At 54.0% G+C, this 23,525-nt stretch overlaps 2 protein-coding genes across 2 annotated transcripts in view; both read right to left on the bottom strand.

Annotated features, from left to right (window-relative positions):
* Positions 1–5,474, bottom strand: part of TBCD (tubulin folding cofactor D) — a 183,014-nt gene extending 177,540 nt beyond the window's left edge. Inside the window, exons 1-2 of the mRNA XM_025361420.1 lie at positions 5,161–5,474; positions 792–842 (exon numbers count right to left, since the gene is read on the bottom strand). Of these exons, the coding sequence (XP_025217205.1) occupies positions 792–842; positions 5,161–5,344 (235 nt within the window). The 5' untranslated portion in view covers positions 5,345–5,474. The remainder of the gene's footprint in view (positions 1–791; positions 843–5,160) is intronic.
* Positions 5,475–6,254: 780 nt separating this feature from the next.
* On the bottom strand, positions 6,255–22,381 carry FN3K (fructosamine 3 kinase). The gene is made up of 6 exons (XM_025363528.1): positions 21,983–22,381; positions 19,395–19,546; positions 15,915–16,006; positions 15,377–15,459; positions 8,251–8,373; positions 6,255–6,814 (listed from the first exon to the last, which is right to left on the bottom strand). Exons 1-6 carry the CDS (start codon positions 22,121–22,123, stop codon positions 6,476–6,478), a joined length of 930 nt encoding a protein of 309 aa, XP_025219313.1. The 5' UTR covers positions 22,124–22,381; the 3' UTR covers positions 6,255–6,475.
* Positions 22,382–23,525: the final 1,144 nt, after the last annotated feature.

The raw sequence follows: 23,525 nt of genomic DNA, 5'->3' as shown, positions 1-23,525 counted from the left end.
AAAAACCAGAACAGGATGCACAGCACCAGCTACTCTTTAAGAAGCATGTGTGCGCACACGAAAGGCTGACCCTTAGTGCCTCCCACACAGATCTCAACACCACAGGGGGCAAGGAAACCCAGGCAAAAAGCAGCTCAAAGACTGAGTGGTGAAACCGGGCTGTGAAGCCAGGGTGTATAGTCCCCACCCATGCTGCCTCTCAACGTGGTGAATATTGCTACCTTCCTCTTTCCCAGGTTAACTGCCAGGAGCATGCGTTTTATTTGTAGGTAGAAAAAAAAAATGTTAATCAGTGTGAAATACGTGAAAAATAAAGACAACAATAAGAAATCACACCCCTTACACTAAAGTAAGAAAACCAAGCCTCAGCGTCCCCATCTGTAAACTGGAGATGACCACAGACGCCCTCTTTAGCTGCCGTGAGGATTAAATGATGGCCCATGTGAAACATCTGATGCTGTATGACTATTATCAAAAAGACATGTGCTCAGATGTAAACTAAAACTACTGTAAACTAAAAACACATGAGGAGCAAATGCTGTTTCTTTAGCAGAGAGGAAGAAAGTAGCTCAGATACCTCTCCCCCCAGTCCCCAGCCTAGAGTGACATCTGGAACTCAAGCCACTATCACAGGTCGGCTAAAACCAACCAGCCGGGCCCTGCAAGCAAGTAAGACAGGGACACTTCTTGGCACTTTATCCTGGCAAAGCATATGCATGTGCCAACCATACACCAAGGTCTCTGTGGTCATCTGTAATTGAAAGATCAAAATCAGCAGCTTCTATTCTTACCAAGGTGTGGGTCCAAGAGATGAGGCTGCTCCTGGTATTTGTCCATTATTACTAAAAACAAACATAACATGAAAATTAATTATTACTAGGCCAAACATACCCATGAGCCTGAGAAACCCCGTTTTCCCTTGCTAACTTCCACAGGGCAGCTCCACCTCTTCCCCAGTTCTCAAGAGCACACCTCCCCTCTCACTGAAGGAGGCCACAGAGGCCACCTGGAGGGAATGCCCCACCTCCCTCTAGCCTTTTGAGGGCCACTGTGGCCCAGTCTCGTGCACTTTACTTGCTTGGCACACCGTTCCTCTTTTCCCACTTCCTCTATACTCTTCCTAACAGTCTCCTCCTCGCCTCTTCCTTCCTTCACTCTCCCCTGCCTCTGCCAGCCATTAAGGGCCAAGCTCAAGGCTGTCCTTGTGAGACACACATCCCTAGCGTTCCTCTCACACTTCCCTGCCAAACATGCCTGTAAACTGAAAATAAAATTCTAAGCCCCCCAGCCATCTAACAGACCCCTCCTCTTGGCCAACGGCATTCCAAACTTAACCCGAAAAACTTGTTCAGGCCTCATGATGGGAAGGGAGTGGGCGGGGGTCCGCACAAGCCTCATTATGCACTCCTCCAGCTGGAATTCAGGCACAGCTGATCAGTATTAGTATTAAAACTTAAGTAGTAGGCCGGGTGCGGTGGCTCAAGCCTGTAATCCCAGCACTTTAGGAAGCTGAGACGGGCGGATCACGAGGTCAGGAAGTTGAGACCAGCCTGGCTAACACAGTGAAACCCCGTCTCTACTAAAAAAATACAAAAAAAAACTAGCCGGGCGAGGTGGCGGGCGCCTGTAGTCCCAGCTACTCGGGAGGCTGAGGCAGGAGAATGGCGTAAACCTGGGAGGCAGAGCTTGCAGTGAGCTGAAATCCAGCCACTGCACTCCAGCTTGGGAGACAGAGCCAGACTCAGTCTCAAAAAAAAAAAAAGTAGTAATAAATTGTAATTAAATCTTAACCAATAAGACACCAAATTCCAGCCTGATTCTAGTATAGCATCACATGACAGCAGGCCCTGAAGGAAATCAAAGTATGTTTCCCTAAAATATATTTGACATATTTTGAAATGGCCCTAATAAGTTGTCTCTTGTGGGAAAAAGCTACATTCTGTAAAGAATCCCTTCCCTTTCTAGGTCTTTTCCCTAATCAGGAGAAAATTAACCAAGTCTGGTACCTTTTTAGTCTGATAAAAAGCATTTACAATCTATTCTCTCTGAAACCAGCTAACTGGAACCTTCATCTGCATAAAAAGAACCTTGGTCTCCACAATTTATCTTAATCTAGACAATCCCTTCTATGGATTCCAAGTCTTTGGATAAACTCTTTCAACCAATCACCAATCGTGAAATATTTGAATCCACCAATGACCTGGACGCCCTCCCACCCAGGATGTCTGGCCTTTCCTAACTAGACCAATGTACATCTTACAGGTATTGATTGATGTCTCATGTCTCCCTAGAACGTATAAAACTAAGCTGTAGCCCGACTTCCTTGGGGACATGTGACCTCCTGAGGCTGCCTCACGGGCACATCCTTAACCTAAACTGACTGAGACTTGTCTCAGGTTTTTGGTTCACATACCCAGGCACTGCTCCCTTCCACACAGCTGCCAGCTCTTCAAACCCTTGACTCAGCTTCCCAGACCCTGAGCCACCTATTTGGCCTCCTCTCAGCAGCTGAAATTGCTTCTGTCCAATCCAGCAGCTCCCATCTCCACATCTGAACACACCCACTGCTTCCCAGCAAAACTGCCTTTGCAAAAGATCAGTGAGGAAACTGTGGCAATGCGGGAGATCTGATCCAGCCAACCCCCTCATGCCTTTAGTCTTCAAGTTTAAGTTACCTTTGGGAGACATTTAGCTGACAGCTTACATGCTAAGAGCCCTTCCCCAAAACCCAACTGCCTTTGTAAAGTTAGAGGCTGCCAGGCTAGGAGGCGGGCAGCCTGAATTCCGCTGAGGTGTAACATAATTGCCAGCCATTATTCTTGAGATCACAAGACATGCGAGTTCTCCAATTACTCCTGCAGACCACATCACCATTGCAGAACCTGAGTCTGGCCTTTAAAGATGTCTGTTCAGATTGTTTCCAAGTCCGACACCTACACTAGGATCCTCCGACCCATGAAAGCTCCACCTGGACCCGCCCACTGCTCCTGGGGCCCCACCCAGAAGCGATTCGGCACATCACGGAGGATCATTTCCGACTCCCCTATGATTGTATGCCCCTATCCAATCAGCCACCCGCATCCTTTCCCCCAGATTACCTCTAAAAAACCCTAACCCTCAAATTCTCAGGGAAACTGATTTGAGTAATAATAAAACTCCAGCTGGGCGTGGTGGCTCACTTTGGGAGGCTGAGGCGGATGGATCACGAGGTCAGGAGATGCAGACCATCCTGGCTAACACGGTGTAACCCGTCTCTACTAAAAATACAAAAAAATTAGGCGGGCGTGGTCGCACGCAGCTGTAGTCCCAGCTACTCGGGAGGCTGAGGCAGGAGAATCACTTGAACCCGGGAGGTGGAGGTTGTGGAGGTTACAGTGAGCCAAGATCTCATCACTGCACTCCACCCTGGGGGACAAAGTGAGACTCCGCCTCAAAAAAAAACACACACACACTCCTAGTCTAGTCTAGCTTTCAACCAGCTCTGCGTGAACTAAACCTCCATGGAAATTCCCTCGCCCTGACAAATCAACTCTATCTGGGCAGACCGCAAGAAGAACCCACTGGGGCCGAGCGCGGAGGCTCACACCTGTAATCTCAACACTTTGGGAGCTTGAGGCAGGCGACCACTTGAGGTCAGGAGTTTGACACCAGCGTGGCCAACATGGTGAAACCCCTTCTACGAAAACTACAAAACGAGCCGGGCGTGGTGGCGCGCGCCTGCAGCCTCAGCTACCCAGGAGGCTGAGACAGGAGAATCGCTTGAACCCGGGAGGTAGAGGCTGCAGTGAGCCGAGATCGCGCCACTGCACTCCAGCCTGGGCAACAGAGCAAGACTTCGTCTCAAAAAAAAGAAAAAGGGGCCGGACGCGGTGGCTCAAGCCTGTAATCCCAGCACTTTGGGAGGCCGAGGCGGGTGGATCACGAGGTCAAGAGATCGAGACCATCCTGGCTAACATGGTGAAACCCCGTCTCTACTAAAAAAATACAAAAAACTAGCCGGGCGTGGTGGCGGGTGCCTGTAGTCCCAGCTACTCGGAGGCTGAGGCAGGAGAATGGCGTGAACCTGGGAGGCAGAGCTTGCAGTGAGCCGAGATCCTGCCACTGCACTCCAGCCTGGGTGACAGAGCAAGACTCTGTCTCAAAAAAAAGAAAAAGGGAAAGAATAAAGAACCCATTGGGCTCTTACACCAGGAACCCGAAATCTGGCTTCACTGGTTCCCGGATGAGGGTCCCTCACCCTCAGAACAGTTCTGCACAGAGGTATCGTTATGCGCCCCAGCTTACAGCCGAAGAAACGGGCCATGAAGTATCAGGTCCAAGTAACAGAACTCACAGGCAGCAGCATCCGACGCCGTGGCCCGCACTCCCCCGCCACGGGCCCCCACCCCGCCTGACTCCTAAAATCCGAGTGCTGTCATCGCACAAGTTCTTCTTACCCAAAGGGTCTACAAAGATGATTTCACTGAATTACAAAACCCTACGTAACTATTTAACTGCGAGGTCCTAAGGACTTGTTTGGAAATAACCCACTAGAGACAGCGGTAAAGGTGGGTCTGAACTCGGAGAATTGAGATTCATCGAATGGCCTCCACGGGGTACCCACACCGCGCCCCGCCTGCAGAGGCACGGACCCGGCCAGCCAGCCCGCGCTGTCCACCGCGTCCCCCGAACCGGCTGCCGCCCTCCCCACCCACGGCGCCCTTTGTGTGCAGCAGGTTTGTTCCCTGCGCTCCCCTCCCATTGCCTATCTCCCCGTCCACACCGCATTCACCGGAACCGCGCGCGGTGGAGGCAGGCACGGCAGGGCTGACCGGCCGTCCGGAGGGGTCTGGGCCGAGTCTCCCCGGCCCGGGCACCTCCTCCAGTGACGGGGACGGGGCGGGAGGCCGCAGAGGCTTCACCCCGCGCGCGAGCAGGCGCTCCGCGGGCCACGGTCCCCCCAAGGGAGGTGCGCGTCTGCCCCGTGCACCTAACGCCGCGCCGGCGTGGCCCTCTCCCGCCTGGGAAGGCCGCGCCCCACCACGGCCCGCGGGACCGCGCACCGGCAGCCCAAGCAGAGCGGCCGGCGCCGTCGGGCTGCGGTCCCCGCCCGGGAAAGTGCACCCGGGGCGCCGAGCCCGGGCCGGGGGAGGAAGCGGGCGCGCGACCCCGCCCACGCACCGCGGAACCGCTCCAGGGCCACCTCGCGCGCCACGCCGCCGCCGTGCACCTCCCGCAGGCGGCCCAGCAGCGCCCGGGTCTCCGCGCTCTCGCCGAACGCCTCCAGCGCGGCGCGGAAGACCAGTGTCTCCTCCTCCGCCTCCTCCTCGGGGCCGCCCGCGGCCGGCTCGTCGCTCAAGGCCATCTCGGCTGCCTGGGGACCGCGCCCCCGCCTCACGGACTCGCAGCTCCGACTCCGCTAGAGCGTGAGCGCCGGGGATGAGAGATGAGGGATGAAAAGGCGGCGCCCGCTGAGGCGGCAACCGACGCTGGCCCCGCCCCGCGACCTCCGACCCCGCTCGCCGGCCTCGCTACGGAACGCGCCGGCCGCCAAAATACCGCGCGCGGGACCGCGCCGTGCACGTGAGGACACGAGCGGGGGCGGGGCCCAAAGGTTCTGGAAAAGCGCGCCGCGGACAGACACGGGGCGCGAATGGAGCCGGGACCGCTCCGCGGAGCCTGAGCACGCGGTGGGCGGGGCGGGACAGGGGGTGGGGCCTGAGACGCGGTGGGCCGGGCAACAGGGTGGAGCCGGTGCCAGAGGACAGCGGGGCGGGGCCTGAGCAGGCGGTGGGCGGGGAGGGGGCGGGGCTGCGGGTGGGGCCGGGGGACGCCGGGGCGGGGCCTGAGCACGCGTGGGCAGGGGGCGGGGCCCGGGCACGCGTGGGCGGGAGGGGCGGGGCTTGCGGTGGGGCCGGGGGTGGGGCGGGGCCTCAACACGCCGGGGGCAGGGGCGGGTATGCGAGGTGGAGCCGCGGGAAGGTGGAGCGGGGCGGGGCCTGAGCACGCGTGGGGGCGCGAGGCGGGCCCAGGGACCCACCCCTCAGAGCCTACCGCCCTGACTCCCACTCCCGCCGCGCTGGGACCCGCGGATCCCACGGGGGCGCTGCGCCGACTTTGGTCTTGGCCACCGGGTCCGCGTGCGTTTCCCCTGAATCGCCGCAAACACGTCCGCGCACAGCTGGCCGTGTGTCTGGCCCTGAAAAGCAGCCCCACGCGCGGAGGAAGGAGGCGCAGGACGCCAGCCGAGGCCCGCTGCGGGCTTTATTGGTCCCCAGGATCTGGGAGGGGTCAGGGGGACGGGGGGCAGGGACGGGGGGGGGGGGACGGAACGGGGGTCGAGACAGGGGGCCGGGGGGGGGAGGGAGCTGGGGGTCGGGGACGGGGACAGAGGGACGGGGACGGGGGGCAGGGACGGCGGGGACGGAACCGGGGGTCGGGGACGGGGTCGGGGACAGGGGCAGGGGGAAGGGGACAAGGGCAGGGGCAGGGGCCGCTACTTGAGCAGCCTCCGCAGGGTGCCCAGCGAAGGGCTCCTGTACTCCCGTCCGAAGTGGTTCCAGTGGTTCAGGTAGTTGAACAGCTGGTAGAGCAGCAGCCGCTGGTCGAAGCCCGGAGCCTTGGGGATCTTCCGGTGGTAGGCGGTGAAGAAGGATCTGGGGAACCCCCCAAACATCAAGGCGATTGCCAGTTCAAACTCCGAATGGCCATAGAAGGAAGCCGGGTCGTAAATAATGGGCCCCACGTCGTCTTCAGCCACGTTTCCCGACCAGAGATCCCCGTGGAGCAACGCGGGGACAATCTCTAGGCCACAAAACAGATCCGGGATCTTCACCTACGGGAGCAACGGCTGCGTTACCACCGGCCTCAGGGCGCCCCAGCCTCGTTCTTGGAAATAAGGCAAAGCCCACTCGCGAGCCGCTCTGGTGTCCAGCCCCAGCACCGCCTGCGAGCCCAGAAATAGGGGCCACCTGACTTCAGGGAGTCCAGCTTTGTCTCACTTAGGATTTCCTCCTAATTTAGGTCCAGAAGCTCCACGCAGTGGAGAACCTCCGGGGCTGCAATGTTAATCAATCCGCAGAATAGGAAGCAGTGTTGCGCTACCTTCACAAACTCTCTCCACTTTTATTTCCCTACACAGATGTCTGCAGGTTTTGTTTGTTTTTTCTTTGAGATGAAGTCTCGCTCTGTCACCCAGGCTGGAGTGCAATGGCGCCATCTCGGCTCACGGCACCCTCCGCCTCCCGGATTCAAGCGATTCTCCTGCCTCAGCCTCCTGAGTAGCTGGGATTACAGGCGCCCGCCACCACACCCGGCTAATTTTTGCATTTTTAGTAGAGATAGGGTTTCACCATATTGGCCAGTCTGGTCTTGAAATCCTGACCTCAGGTAATCTACCCACCTCGGCCTCCCAAAGTGCTAAGATTACAGGCGTGAGCCACCGCACCCAGCCTAGTTTCTTCATTAATAAGTTAAAGTCTCTCTGATGCATACTCGTTCTGGATTGACATGCACATTCTTTTTTAACATTTTGAGAGTTATATTTTGATTTTTTTTTTCTTTTTGAGCCAGGATCTCACTCTGTCGTCCAGGCTGGAGTGCAATGGTGCAATCTCCACTCACTGCAGCCTCCACCTCCCAGGTTCCAGCAATTCTCCTGCCTCAGCCTCCCGAGTAGCTGGGATTACAGGCATGCACCACCATGCACGGTTAATTTTTGCATTTTTAGTGGAGACGGGGTTTCACCATGTTGGCCAGGCTGGTCTCAAACTCCTGACCTCAAGTGATCCGCCCACCTAGGCCTCCCAAAGTGCTGCAATTACAGGCCTGAGCCACCGCACCTGGCCGAGAGTTATGTTTTGAAATTGGTCACTCTGGAGCATCTGGTACCTACATCTTCCCATGGGAGAGGAACAGGATGGAGTGGACAAGTGTTACTGATAGTAAGAAAAGTAATCATGGTAAACGCCACCATTTACAAGCACCTGTGTTTCACATGAGGAAAGTCTGAGGTTAAATACCTGGGAACCCAGCAGTGGAGAGGGGCACTAGGAGCCAAGTGTGTCTTCACTTCTCACCCCTTTTGGATTCCCTGTCAGGGGAACCCCCTACCCTGCCCCCCTTCCTCCCTGATGTGTCTCTGTCTTGACCCGCTACGCTCCAGATCTCAGTGTTCCCTGCTCCAGCTCAGTTTTACAGAGGACCCCACCCAAATGCAGTGGGATCATGAGAGAACCAGCTCTTTCCCAGAGAAGTCACTGCTGTGCCCACCTGTAGCCGGGACCAGAGTTCTCGAGCCTCTCGGTCAGCATAGTCCTTCTCAATGAGGTCCAGCTGCGCCTGGAGCCGGTGCCGGGCGAAAAAGGTCGGCCAGTCATCCTGCCACTCATTCACCTGGGCAACAAGGGAAAAGAGGCCAGTGTTGCAATTCGGAGCCACGTGCTGCTAAACCCTAAAGGGACTATTAAAAACACAGCAAAGATAGCTAGTAAGCCAACAAAGGAGGTAGGACAGAAACATAAAATACTCGACCCGGAAGAAGGCAGGTAAAGAGGGAACAAAGGGCAGATGAGACAAACAAAAAATCCCAAGATGACAGACTCAGACCTAACCATATGACTAAGCACGTTAAATACAAATGTCAAAAATAAATACTCTAGGAAAATGACAGATTGGCAGGTTGGAAAAATAAAGCAAATCCAATAATAAGTTATGTGCAAAAAGACATTATTTTAAAAAAAAAAAAAAAACTTAAAAGGATGGAAAAGATACACCATGCTAACACTAGTCAAAAGAAAGCTGGAGACTGGGCACGGTGGCTCATGCCTATAATCCCAGCACTTTGGGAGGCCAAGGCAGGTGGATCCCTTGAGCCCAGGAGTTAAAGACCAGCCTGGGCAACACGGGGGAAACACCATCTCTTCTAAAAATACAAAATTAGCCAGGCGTGGTGGCGTGTGCCTGTAATCCCAGCTACTCGGGAGGCTGAGGCAGGAGAATCGCTTGAACCCGGAGGCAGAGGTTGCAGTGAGCCGAGATCGCACCACTGCACTCCAGCCTGGGCAACAAGAGTGAAACTCCGTCTCAAAAAGAAACAAAAAAAAAGAAAGCTAGAGTGGCTACATTAATACAAGACAAAGCAGATTTCAAAGCAAAGAAAATGAAGTATAGTCATTTCACAAAGGGAGTCAACTAGTAAACATAATAATCCTGAATGCCTCTGCCTATAATAACAGAGCTTCAAAATACATGAAAAACTGCAGGAAAAATAGATAAATCCCATATCCTGCTACAGACTCAATGGTGCCCCCACCCGCATTCCTGCGTTGAAGCCCTAACCCCTAACACACCTGTATTTGAAGGAAGGGCCTCTAGGAGGTAATTAGGGTTAAATAAAATTGTAAGGGTGAATTATTAATCCAATAGGATTAGTGGCCTATAAGAGGAATAGAGTAAGATTTCTCTCTCCATGCACACGAGTCTCAATAAATTGAAAAGAATTTAAGCATGCAAAGTATAATGAAATTCAATCAAAAATCAATAGGCAGGCCAGGCCTGGTGGCTCACGCTTGTAATCCCCGCACTTTGGGAGGCTGAGGTAGGCGGATCACGAGGTCAAGAGATCGAGACCATCCTGACCAACACGGTGAAACCCCGTCTCTACTAAAAATAAAAAAACTAGCTGGGTGTGGTGGTGCATGCCCGTAGTCCCAGCTACTAGGGAGGCTGAGGGAGGAGAATGGCTTGAAACCAGGAGGCAGAGGTTGCAGTGAGCCAAGATTGTACCACTGTACTCCAGCCTGGCGACAGAGCAAGACTCCGTCTCAGAAAAACAAAACAAAACAAAAAATAGGAAAATGTATGGGAAATCCTCAAATATTTGAAAACTAACACACTTCTAAAATCTGTGTAAGGAAGACTTCAAAAGGGAAATGAGAAAGTGTTTTCAATTGAATGAAAGCAAAAACACAACTTATAATTTGTGAGATGCCACTAAAGCAGTACTTGGGGGAAATGTATAGCACTAAACGTCTGTGTTAGCAAAGATCTCACAGTAATGACCAACCAGGCGCAGTGGCTCATGCCTGTAATCCCAGCACTTTGGGAGGCCAAAGCAGGTGGATCACGGGTTCAGGAGTTCGAGACCATCCTGGCCAATATGGTGAAACACCATCTCTACTAAAAAGACAAAAATTAGCCCGGCCTGGTGGCAGGCGCCTGTAATCTCAGCTGCTTGGGAGACTGAGATAGGAGAATTGCTTAAACCTGGGAGGCAGGGGTTGCAGTGAGCCGAGATCGCACCACTGCACTCCAGCCTGCTCAACAGAGCAAGACTCCATGTCAACAACAAAAAAAAAGGATAATAAGGAATTTTTTTTTTTTTTTGAGACCAAGTTTTGTTCTTGTTGCCCAGGTTGGAGTACAAATGGCATGATCTGAGCTCACTGCAACTTCTTCGCCTCCCAGCTTCAAGCGATTCTCCTGCCTCAGCCTTTCAAGTAGCTGGGATTACAGGTGCCCGCCACCATGCCTGGCTAATTTTTTGGTATTTTTAGTAGAGATGGGGTTTTACCATGTTGGCCAGGCTGGTCTTGAACTCCTGACAAGTGATCTGCCCGCCTCGGCCTCCCAAAGTGCTGGGATTACAGGCGCGAGCCACCGTGCCTGGCCTCTGAAGGACACTTCCAAGAAAATACACAAACTAGGAGACACTATTTGCAAATCATATATCTGGTAAAAGACTTATATCTTAAATATACAAAGAACTCTCAAAACTCAATAATAAGAAAAACCCCTATTCACAAATTGGGCAAAATAATTGAACAGATGGTTCACCAAAGACGGTATTTTGTCAGCAAACAGGCACACGAGTAGATGTCCCACATCTTTAGTCATTATGGAAATGCAAAGTAGAGCCTCAGTGAGATAATATTTCACGCCCACTAGGATGGCTGTAATTTAAAACAGAAAATCTCAAGTGTTGACAAGGATGTGGAGGAACTGGAACTCTCATATGCTGCTGGTGGGACTGTAACAGGGCGCAACCACTTTGGAAATGAGTTTGGTAGTTTCTTAAAGAGCTAAATATGGACCTACCATAGGACACAGTCCTTCCCCTCCTAGGTATTTACCCAAGGTAAGTGGAAGCATTTGTCCAGACCAAGATTTGTACACAAAGGTTCACAGCAGCTTTATTTGTATAAGCAAAAACTGGAAGTGACCCAGAAATCCATCCACGTGTGAAGGGATAAACAGGCTGTGTCAGATCCATACAGTGGAATGGACTTTTGACACATGCAACATGGATGCGTATCACGGATGAATATCAAAGGATTTAGGACTTGAATAAATATCAGAATGATTATGCTGAGTGAGAGAAGGCAGATGGAAAGAAGACATACCACATGATTCCATTTATATTAAATTCCACAAGATGCAAACTAATCTACAGTGACAATACCGATGAATGGTTGCCCGGGGCAGGGAAGGGCATGAGGAACCTTTTGGGGGTAATCAGTATACTACCTCGACTGTGGTAAGAGGTTCACAGGTACAAACATGTCAAAATGTACCAAATTATACATCTTAAATGGGTGCAATTTATGTCAGTTATACCTCAGTAGAGAAAAATACGAAGCTGATTTTATACAAAGGGTTATTTTGTAAAACTCCTTTGGGGAGGACCACCCTTGTCAGTGGCTCCCACCAGGACTCTCCCTGCACATGCGTGCTGTGGTGACTCGGCCCCTGGACTCGCCCCTAGTGCTCTGTGCACCTCCAGAGCAGGATGGAAAGGCCCCTCCCCACAGCCTGGCTGTCAGACCCCCAGCCCAGAGGTGCACCATGCAGCCTCCCGCCATTTCCCATTGGCCCACCCAAGCTCCCAGCGTCTGAGCTCTGTCCTCTTTCCGGAAGACAACCAGGCTTAGTGCTGGGAGCAGGAGAGCAGCATGGGCTCGTCCAGTCCTGCCACCTGAACAGAGGGGCTGTGACCCTCCACGCTGCCCAGGGAATGGCCACCTGGGTACACAGCTGGTGCCAATGACCAGGCCTCCCCTGACAGAGGGGCTGTGCCGTGGTCAGGGCCTGTGCTATGAAGCCAGACCAAGAGTCAAAGCCCGGCTGCGCCGGGCGCGGTGGCTCAAGCCTGTAATCCCAGCACTTTGGGAGGCCGAGACGGGCGGATCACGAGGTCAGGAGATCGAGACCATCCTGGCTGACACGGTGAAACCCCGTCTCTACTAAAAAAATACAAAAAACTAGCCGGGCAAGGTGGCGGGCGCCTGTAGTCCCAGCTACTCGGGAGGCTGAGGCAGGAGAATGGCGTGAACCCGGGAGGCGGAGCTTGCAGTGAGCTGAGATCCGGCCACTGCACTCCAGCCTGGGCGACAGAGCGAGACTCCGTCTGAAAAAAAAAAAAAAAAAAAAAGCCCGGCTGCCCCACTGACAAGCTCCACAGACCCCGGTGTGAACTCTGCACATCACGTTCCTCATCTATACAACGGATCAGTGACATTATCTGCCTGGTTACCTGCTAGGGCAAGTGGGTGAGTTGAGTCCGATGAAGCGCTTAGAACGGTGCCTGTACGGGGCCATGTACAGAGCATGGGGCAAGCACCGCAGCCGACCCAGCGGGCAGCCTGAGCGGGCCTTAGTGCCCAGGTGTCCAAGGAGCCCACCGCTCAGCACTGCCCCCCAGTGGCTGCAGCACACACTCCCCCAGGACCCATTCAGCCCTCCCAAGGAGGGGGAAGCCTCCAGAACCTGGTGCTGTCCGAGGCACCACATGCAGGAAGCTGGGCAGGTGTCCTCCCTGGTGCCTCGCCCTTCCTAGCCAGGCTGCACCTGATCTGAGGTGGGTTCTTTGATCCTGGAGTCTGAGGGGTATTGAGGGCCTCCCTGCGCTCCAAACAGACCAGCCCCCTTCTCGTCCACTTCACACACAGGGGCTTTGGGTAAGATTTCACTTCGTTTCTTTGAAACACTACCCTGCTGGGCCAGCCAAGTCCTGTAGACCCAGCCACTTGCAACCCTTGACCTCAGCATCCACAGCAGGACCACAGGCTGCGCCCAGCCGTGCTCACCCGGACGATGAAGAGGGTGCTGCTCACTGGCTCCAGAAAAGTGTGTGACCCCAGGAGAGCCAGCGGTGGCTGAGATCTCGGGGGCCTTGGTAAACCTGGGAAGCTCCATGTGCTGTTGTAGCGAGCCCAGCTGTGAGGACTGCCTGTGGGCTGGGAACCCTAAATCTGCTTGGACGTCATGAGGATCTTGCCCCAAGTGACCTCCAGCTGGGAGACTCGCCCTCCACCTGCGCCGGGGAGAGCTTGGCCATTGTCCGCAGGGACCCAACTAGTCAGGACGGGCTTTGACCAGGAGACAGACTGGAAAGTATTCTCTCTTCAAGAAGCAGTGACTCTGAACTCGCTCCTATATAATGGGTGCTGTGTTCCTAACAAAACCAAAATATGGTCCAATAACGGCTGCTTTGAGGGAAGCACAGAGCACTGGGGCTGTCCAAAGACTTCTTTGAAACTTCACAGATTTCAAAGATGATGGTTCAAGAGGCCCCAGTATTATTCAGCCATAAAAAGGAATACACAGGCTGGGCACAGTGGCTCACGCCTATAATCCCAGCACTTCAGGAGGCCGAGGTGGGTGGATCACGAGGTCAGGAGATCGAGACCATTCTGGGTAACACGGTGAAACCACGTCTCTACTAAAAATACAAAAAATTAGCCAGGCGTGGTGGCGGGCGCCTGTCGTCCCAGCTACTCGGGAGGCTGAGGCAGGAGAATGGCGTAAACCCAGGAGGCGGAGCTTGCAGTGAGCCGAGATGGCGCCATTGCACTCCAGCCTGGGCGACAGAGCGAGACTCCGTCTCAAAAAAAAAAAAAAAAAAAAAGGAATACATAAAGAAACATGTGGTCTAGCCATATAGTGGAATATTATTCAGCCATAAAAGAATAACATTCTAATACCTGCTACAGCGTGGAAGAGCCGTGAAACATGATGCTGAGTGAAAGAAGCCAGACACAAAAGGTCACATATTATGTGATTCCAGTCATATGAAATATCCAGAATAAGTCAGTTCAAAGAGACAGAAGGTACAGTAGAGGCTGCCAGGGACCAGGGAAGGGGAAAATGGGGAGTGACTGCTAATGGATTCTGCTTTAGGATAATGAAAATGTTCTGGCTGGGCGCGGTGGCTCACACCTGTAATTCCAGCACTTTGGAAGGCCGAGGCGGGCGGATAACCTGAGGTCGGGAGTTCAAGACCAGCCTGACCAACATGGAGAATCCCTGTCTCTACTAAAAATACAAAATTAAGGCCAGCCGCGGTGGCTCATGCCTGTAATCCCAGCACTTTGGGAGGCCAAGGAGGGCGGATCACCAGAGGTCAGGAGTTCAAGACCAGCCTGGACAACATGAAACCCCGTCTCTACCAAAAAATACAAAAATTAGCTGGGCGTGGTGGTGCATGCCTGTAATCCCAGCTGCTTGGGAGGCTGAGACAGGAGAATCACTTGAACCCGGGAGGCTGAGGTTGCGGTGGGTCAAGATCACGCCATTGCACTCCAGCCTGGGCAACAAGAGCGTAACGCCGTCTCAAATTAAAAGAAAGAAAGAAAGAAAGAAAATGATGTAATCCCAGCACTTTGGGAGGCCGAGACGGGCAGATCACGAGGTCAGGAGATCGAGACCATCCTGGCTAACACGGTGAAACCCCGTCTCTACTAAAAAATACAAAAAACTAGCCGGGCGACGTGGCGGGCGCCTGTAGTCCCAGCTACTCGGGAGGCTGAGGCAGGAGAATAGCGTGAACCTGGGAGGCAGAGCTTGCAGTGAGCCGAGATCCAGCCATTGCACTCCAGCCTGGGCGACAGAGTGAGACTCTGTCTCAAAAAAAAAAAAGAAGAAAATGTTCTGGAGTTAAACAGCAGTGATGGCTGCACACCATTGTGAATGTACTAAAACCAATTAATTCTAATCCTTTAAAATGGTGGATCTTATGTGAATTATATCTCAATTGTATCTAAATAAATAATAATTTGTAAAGGCCTCAGGGAAGGAGCTGAGTAATGAGGACTTAATCCCTGACTTTGCACACCACCCATCACGCAGTCTCCAGTCCCTCACACTCATCAGGAGCCTTGCACAACACAACCTTTGCACTTGAGGCTCCCTCTGCGTGGAATGCTCATCTTCCTGCCCCAGCTCAGCTCAGTGACCCTCGGCATCTGCTCTCCCCATTCCAGGTTTCACAGCTTGTACTCTGCTTTCAGAAATCAGGCAGTCAATCTTGCTGGTGCCTGGGGGACTGGCATTCTGTCACATATAAAGAGTGGGTGGCCAGCATTACGGCATCAGGGAACACCCTCTCCCAGGCACTCACCTGCGGGATGAAGCCGCAGCACGTCACCGTGTGGAAGCCGAACTTGTTCACATACCGAGGCTCAGCACCCTCACCTCTTCGGCCTGTTGACAGAGATCCTTGACCTGAAGGAGCTGTTTGTCTTTCTCTTAAATGCCAGACCTCAGCAGAGCATCAGTATACGCCTGGGCTACGCGTGCTAGAATATGGGTGGTCTGAGGATGTACTACATACAACAGCAGTTAGTCAGTATATGGATCTGCCAGGACAGTCCTACCTCAAGCACACTGGACAGCAGGGCTGGGTATAAAAGGGGTTATTATTACCTCAAGCACACCAGAAAGGAGGGCTGGGTATAAAAGGGATCATGTGCCAATTCTACTAGCTTGTCAGCTACATCAAAATTCTTATTTAATAATCTCATTTTCATAATGTAGTGTAAAGAGAGATGGATATAACTCGGCCTACTATTGAAATGCCACCAAGAAGTACCATGAGCGCCAATCTAAGGTAGACAGTGTGGCTGGGCCAAGGGTACCAAAAAGCAATCTGAACATACCCACTGTGTTCTCCTCCTCCTTCAACTTCTCCCTGAGTTTCTGGTTGTAAAGGTGCAAATCTGCCATCTGCTCTCCAAGTTTTGATGCTTGACTAAGGAAAGAAGAAATGCAGCTAATTAAAATAACAAATGATAAATAACACCACCCAGTTTGTTCCATTTTGAGAAATGTTTTAAATACACTAAAAACTACTCTCCGCTCTTTAAACAGTAAAAAGTGAACACCAGGCGATGACTCTTTGTTTTCCTTTTTCTTTCTTTTCTGGGGCCGGGCCTTGCTCTGTCATCCAGGCTGCAGTGCAGTGGCACAATCATGGCTCACTGCAGCCTTGACTTCTAGGGCTCAAGCAATCCTCCCACCTCAGCCTCACAACTAACTGGGACCACACACCTGTGCCACCATTCCTGGCTTTTTTTTTTTTTTTAAGAGATGGGGTCTCCTCCTGCCTTGGCTTTCCAAAATACTGGGATTACAGGTGTGAACCGCCATGCCTAGCACTGGCAATGACCCTTTCCAGAAAATAAAATCATGTAATCACCAAGTGAGCTTCAACAGAAGTCTTGGGAGGTACCAGGAATTCAGGGAGGGGTGCTGAAAAAGTAATGATAAGTGAAAATGCAGGGGCAGGCACAGGGGCACAGTGGCTCCAGCCTACAATCCCAGCACTCTGGGAGGCTGAGGTGGGAGGACTGCATGAGGCCATGAGCTGAAGACCAGCCTGGGCAACACAGTGAGATCCCATCTCTACAAGAAATTTAAAAATTAAAAAAAAAGGCCGGGCGCGGTGGCTCAAGCCTGTAATCCCAGCACTTTGGGAGGCCGAGACGGGCGGATCACGAGGTCAGGAGATCGAGACCATCCTGGCTAACACGGTGAAACCCCGTCTCTACTAAAAAAATACAAAAAACTAGCCGGGCGAGGTGGCGGGCGCCTGTAGTCCCAGCTACTCGGGAGGCTGAGGCAGGAGAATGGCGTAAACCCGGGAGGCGGAGCTTGCAGTGAGCTGAGATCCAGCCACTGCACTCCAGCCTGGGCGACAGAGCGAGACTCCGTCTCAAAACAAACAAAAAAAAAAAATTAAAAAAAAAAAATCGGCTACAAATGTTTTTGTGAAAACCAATGTAAATCACAAACAGGAAGAAGACTGGGGTCCAGGCATGGTGGCTCATGCCTATAATCCCAGCACTTTGGGAGGCCAAGGCGGGCAGATCATGAGGTCAGGAGTTCAAGACCAGCCTGGCCAATATGGTGAAACCCCATCTCTACTAAAAATACAAAAATTAGCCAGGCGTGGTGGCGGGCACCTGTAGTCCCAGCTACTCGGCAGGCTGAGGCAGAAGAATCACTAGAACCCAGAAGGCAGAGCTTGCAGTGAGCCTAGACTGCATCATTGCACTCCAGCCTGGACGACAGAGTAAGACTCCGTCTTAAAAAAAAAAAAAGGAAAGAAAAAGACGGGCTGGGTGTGGTGGCTCACACCTGTAATCCCAACACTTTGGGAGGCCGAGGCAGACAGATCCCTGAGGTCAGGAGTTTGAGACCAGCCTGGCCAACATGCTGTCTCTACTAAAAATGCAAAAATTAGGCCGGGCACGGTGGCTCACGCCTGTAATCCCAGCACTTTGGGAGGCCGAGGTGGGCGGATCACGAGGTCAGCAGTTCGAGACCATCCTGGCTAACACGATGAAACTCCATCTCTACTAAAAACACAAAAAATTAGCCAGGCGTGGTGGCGGGCGCCTGTAGTCCCAGCTACTCAGGAGGCTGAGGCAGGAGAATGGCGTGAACCCGGGAGGTGGAGCTTGCAGTGAGCCAAGATTGCACCACTGCACTCCAGCCTAGGTGACAGAGCAAGACTATGTCTCAAAAAAAAAAAAAAAAAATTAGCTATGTAAGGTGGTGGGGCGCCTATAGTCCCAGCTACTCGGGAGGCTGAGACAAGAGAATTGCTTGAACCCAGGAGGTGTAGTTTGCAGTGAGCTGAGATTGCGCCACTGCACTCCAGCCTGGGTGACAGAGCAAGACTCTGTCTCAAAAAATATATATATATACACATACGCACACAAAAATTAGCTGGGTGAGGTGGTGGGGTACCTGTAATCCCTGCTACTCGGGAGGCTGAGACAAGAGAATTGCTTGAACCTGGGAGGTGGAGGTGGCAGTGAGCCAAGATCAGACCACTGCACTCCAGTGTGGGCAAGAAAGTGACACTCTATCTCAAAAAAAAAAAAAAAAAAAAAAAAGACTGGCATGATAATCATATACCAAATGTTAACAGTGATCATTCTTTGCTGATGGAATCATGGTGGCTTTATGTCTTCACATGAGTTTGTATTTTCCACATTTTATACAATGACCATGTATGACTTTAATAATTAGAAAAAATGTAAGGACTCCACAGCATTCATAGATCGCTTCACTCCGCCCAAAGTGAGCTGGCATTAATGTGCTATAAAGTACAAAACAGGCCGGGCGCGGTGGCTCACGCCTCTAATCCCAGCACTTTGGGAGGCCGAGGCGGGCGGATCAGTAGGTCAGAAGTTCAAGACCAGCCTGGTCAACATGGTGAAACCCCGTTTCTACTAAAAATACAAAAATTAGCCAGGCGTGGTGGCGCACACCTGTAATCCCAGCTACTCGGGAGGGTGAGGCAGGAGAATTACTTGAACCCAGAAAGCAGAGGTTGCAGTGAGCCAAGATGGCACCACTGCACTCCAGCCTGGGCAACAAAGCAAGACTCTGTTTCGGAAAAAAATAAAATAAAAATAAAGTACAAAGCAAATGATGGGTTCAAATATACTTATTTTGGCCAGGTGTGGTGGCTCAGGCCTGTTATCCCAGCACTTTGGGAGGCCGAGGTGGGCAGATCACTTGAAGTCAGGAGTTTGAGACCAGCCTGGCCAACATGGTGAAACCCCATCTCTACTAAAAATACAAAAATTAGCCGGGTGTGGTGGCGGACACCTATAGTCCCAGCTACTCAGGAGGCTGAGGTGGGATAATCATTTGAACCCTGGGGGCAGAGGTTGCAATAAGCCGAGATTACACCACTGCACTCCAGCCTAGGCAACAGAGCGAGACTGTGTTTCAAAAAATAATAATAATAATATATATATATATACTTATTTTATGCAACCTCATTACAGCCAAACTAATCTAGGAAAACCAGTCATATACCAGAAAGCAATAACTTTTTATCTCCATTAAGAATGGCAGGGTGGAACTCTTGGCCCTGCCTCTGATAGCCAGGCAGTTGTGAGGACAGCTCAGCCACAGGCTTCTCCCTGTTTCTGTCTCCCTCCCCTTCTCTATCCCTTTCTCTGTCTCTCTCTGCCTGTCCCGGAGTCTCTCTCTGCCTGTCCCGGAGTCTCTCTGCCTCTCCCGGAGTCTCTCTGCCTCTCCCGGAGTCTCTCTCTGCCTGTCCCGGAGTCTCTCTCTGCCTGTACACGTGTGTGCAGATGGGTCTCACACACACTCACCTGCTCAAGCTCCTCATCTTCAAATGCTCCATCACAAAGGCAGCCCCACCTCCCGGCAGGTCGATGACCTTCATGGGCCTTGGCACCCGCACCAAGCCCGTGCTCCGGAGGGCCTCCAGGCTGGCCACCTCCCCCTCAAACATCTGCCGGGCCTGCATCCAGAACACAGCTGTGAGCCTTATCAGCCTTGTTGACTCAGCCAGGGCCTCTGCCTACCGGGCCCTTGATGGAAGTGAACATGTGGGAGTCACAAGGACCTTCAGTCACTGATAGCTGGCTGGGAGCTGGCGTCCAACGCAGAGGGCAAGGTGCAGAGGGGCTCCTGTCGGAGAGAGAGGCTGCAAGCTGAGGCTAAGCCTGCAGCATGAGGAGTGTGGGGTCTGCAGGCTGCTGTGACAGGAGGATGCACAGGCCACGTGTGGGCACCAGGGAGCACTGAGGGCGTGGGGAGGTGTGAGTGAACCAAGGTCCGGAGCTGGACCCCCGGGTTACCCACCTTCCTTGCTGCCTTACTTAGTGTGGGGCAGCCACAGCACACACATCGGTGGAGCTGACTTGGGCACACACTTCGGGCAGGGAAGAAGAGGACTGGGCCCATCAGGCGGGGCCTCAGGTCCAAGGCAGGGGCTGGGAAGCTCAAAGGCGCCGTACACCTGGCCGGCCTCTGCCTCCCCCGGGACCTGGGCCTTCCTGTTTCTGAAATATTCCCACAAACATTCCTACCGTACGTCAGGTGAACTCTCACCTCACGTACACTACACATTAGTTGAAAACATGCATTGATGAACGTGGTCTGTGAATACCTCGGCCTATAGAATTGCATGTTTGTCTGTTTTGAGACAGGGTCTCACTCTGTCACCCGGGCTGGAGGGCAGTGGCATGATCTCGGCTTACGGCAGCCTCCACCTCCTGGGTTCCAACAATTCTCCTGCCTCAGCCCCCTGAGTAGCTGGGATTACAGGTGTGGGCCACCCCACCCTGCTGTGTTTTTTTTGTATTTTTACTAGAGCTGGAGTTTCACCATGATGGCCAGGCTGGTCTCGAACTCCTGGCCTCAAGTGATTCACCTGCCTCGGCCTCCCAAAGTATAGAATTGCATGTTTAAAAAAATCAAACCTCATGAATGAGACCAAAGCATCTACTGGTGCACAGGAACAGAACGCCCTTTCCTTCAAAGTACCCCAGGGAAAGCTCAGGGACAGCCTCCCCAGCCTGGCAGCCCTGGCCAGCCTGCACCAAGGGTGGGTGTGAGCGTCCCCAGGTGGGAGGGCGGCCGGCACGCCCCAGCCCTGCTCCCAGGGTGAGCTCACAAGCACCATGCCGGGAACTCCTGGGCCTGCCCCAGGGGCTCCAGCATCACCTGCTCTCCTGCAAGGACTGAGCAGCTACCGTGGGCAGGCCCTTCACGGGGGTGGGAGGGAAGGAGGGGTCTCACCCGGCAGAGCTTTCAGGACCAGCTGAGGAAGCTTCCCAGGGCCCGTGGGAAGCCTGAACCAAAAACTGCTTCCCTGTGAGTGGGACTCCCCACTTTGAGGGTTTTGGGTTCTGAGCCGGCAGAGCCAGCGGTGCAGGAGGATCCGATCGCACACCCAGGCTGCATGGCTCTGGGGTTCCTCCTGCCAGCACTGCCCACCAGGACCCCTGCTGCCCCTCAGACAGTTCCCCCACCAGAGTGTACAGGGCCTCCTGAGCCCACTCAGGCCAGCAGGGCACCCAGGCCTGCCTTTCCCCACCTTTCGGCTCTCAAGGCCTAACCTTCTCCACTTTCTCCGATAATATTTTCCATACTTTTTTTTTTTTTTTTTGAGATGGAGTCTCGCTCTGTCACTCAGGCTGGAGTGCAATGGCACGATCTCAATCTCGGCTCACTGCAACCTCTGCCTCCTGGGTTCAAGCGATTCTCCTGCCTCAGCCTCCCCAACAGCTGGGATTACAGGCCCGTGCCACCACGCCTGGCTAATTATTGCACTTTTTAGTAGAGACGGGGTTTCACCATGTTGGCCAGGATGGTCTTGAACTGCTGACCTCAGGTGATCCACTGACCTCGGCCTCCCAAAGTGATGGGATTACAGGTGTGAGCCACCGTGCCCGGCCTTCCATACATTCTTAAACAGAACTATTTTCGGCAGGAGATAGAAATCAGGTCTAAACACAGGCACGGCCTGTGAGAAGGAGAACGCTGGCCTGGCCCATGGGGTCCCTCCCTGGCAGGGGCCCAGCCATGTCTCTGCTTCTTCCCCACTGCCAGGAGGACGGTGGGCTGAGAGGGGCGGCCCAAAGTGGAGCCAGGGACCCCAAGCCTCACCTCCCCTGACGCTTGCTGGATAGAAAAGTTAAAACCACCCCCAAAACCCTGTGCGCTGCGCACCGAGGCCAAAGGAAGGTCACGGATCGTGCAGACACAAACCGTCACTGAACGCTTGATCCGGGCCCACCCAGCAGGTGCCACCTCCCAAGGGCCAAAGCTGACCGCCCCCTCCCCAGGCCCAGCCCCAGGAAATGCGCCTGCCCCCGACCCCGCCGCCTCCCCGCGCTCCGCAGAGCCCCGCAGAGCCCCGCAGAGCCCCCGCCTGCGCACGGGCCAGCACCTGCGTCCTGCGGTTGACTTTGACGAACACGGGGCCTGCGTCCGTGTCGTAGGCTCGGCCCTCGCTGATGCAGCCGGCGCCGGGGCTGCCGAAGGCCCGCAGGGTCGCGGTGCGCAGCTCGGCGCGCAGCAGCTGCTCCATGGGTGCGGGGCGCGGGGCTTCGCTCGGAGCCCGGCCCAGGCGCTGTGGGGCGGGGCGGGACCGCGCGGCGCGTGACCCCGGGCGGCGGGAGGGGCGGCCTCGGGCGGGCTCGCCGTGCGCTCCCCGCGTTGGTCCGGCTTCCTGCGCCCGGGTTGCGGGGGAAGGAGCCGGGGTCGGCGCAGCTCTTCGCGGGCGCGCTGGGGCCGGAGCTCCCTGCAGGGACCCGGAATCCCTTCCCCGCAGCGGACGCAGGTCCGGCCCTCGGCTCGGGCGCGGGTCACAGGCCTGGCCGGCTTCCCACGCTGCAGACCAGGCCCGGCCCCAGAGGCCCCCGTGATGACGTGGGGCTTGCGCACGGGGTGCCAGGTGCCAATCCCAGAGAGAGGCTGACGAGGGGGCTCCCATGGCACGCGCTGACCGGGCCCAGGGTGGGACCCCAGATTCCAGGACGTCCTGGGAAAGGGACTTGAGACACGGGAGTGCCCACGCGTGCCCATGCATGCATACACGTGGGTACACACGCGTGCACACAAGCAGGTGGGTACTGAGCCCAGTCCACGCTGAAGTCATTTGATGTGAGGTTTTTTTCGTGTTTGTTTTTTGTGTTTTTAAGAGATGGAGTCTCACTGTCTCCCAGGCTGGAGTGCAGTAGTGGGATCTCGGCTCACTGCAACTTCTGCCTCCTGGATTCAAGGGATTCTCCTGCCTCAGCTTCCGGAGTAGCTGGGATTACAGGCGACCGCCACCATGCCCAGCTACATTTTGTAGTTTTAGTAGACACGGGGTTTCCCCATGTTGGCCAGGCTGGTCTCGATCTCCTGACCTCAGTAATCTGCACACCTCAGCCTTCCAAAGTGCTGGGATAACAGGCGTGAACCACCGCACCCGGCCTAAAGTGAGCTGGGGGACCAGGTCATGGGGGCCCCTACCACGACCCCCCTGCACCCCCCTCATGAGCCCGTGAAGCCCTCCCCCACTCTCTGCTGGGTTTTCATTCAGCCCATGGTGAGTTCACTTTACAAAATAAGAAAGGGCCCAGGAAGAGCGATTTGGGGCTAATGGCATTTATTGAGCTTTTGCTGTGTGCTAGCACCCAAGTGAAATGTCAACGAAGCCTCACAACCATCCTGTGAAGGGGCTGGTCACTACCCCCGCCTTCCAGATGAGGAAACTGAGGCACAGAGAGATTAATCTGCCAAGGGTACTGCACTGGGAGGTGGCAGGGGGATGTCAAGAGTGTCCTTCTGACATCAGCCCCACCTTCTCCACCCACGAGTCTCCCGAGGAAGCCGAGTCTCCCGAGAAAACTGTGCAGCAGTGAGTCCCCGGAAGGTTCCGGGACCGGGCAGGGACTTCAACCCACGAGTCTCCCGAGGAAGCCCTGCAGCAGCGAGTCCCCGGA

This window comes from Theropithecus gelada, chromosome 16 (genome assembly GCF_003255815.1).
Source record: "Theropithecus gelada isolate Dixy chromosome 16, Tgel_1.0, whole genome shotgun sequence".
Classification (NCBI taxonomy): domain Eukaryota; kingdom Metazoa; phylum Chordata; class Mammalia; order Primates; family Cercopithecidae; genus Theropithecus; species Theropithecus gelada.
The sequence above is the reverse complement of the archived record's forward strand: the minus strand, read 5'-3'. Positions and strand labels throughout refer to the sequence as shown.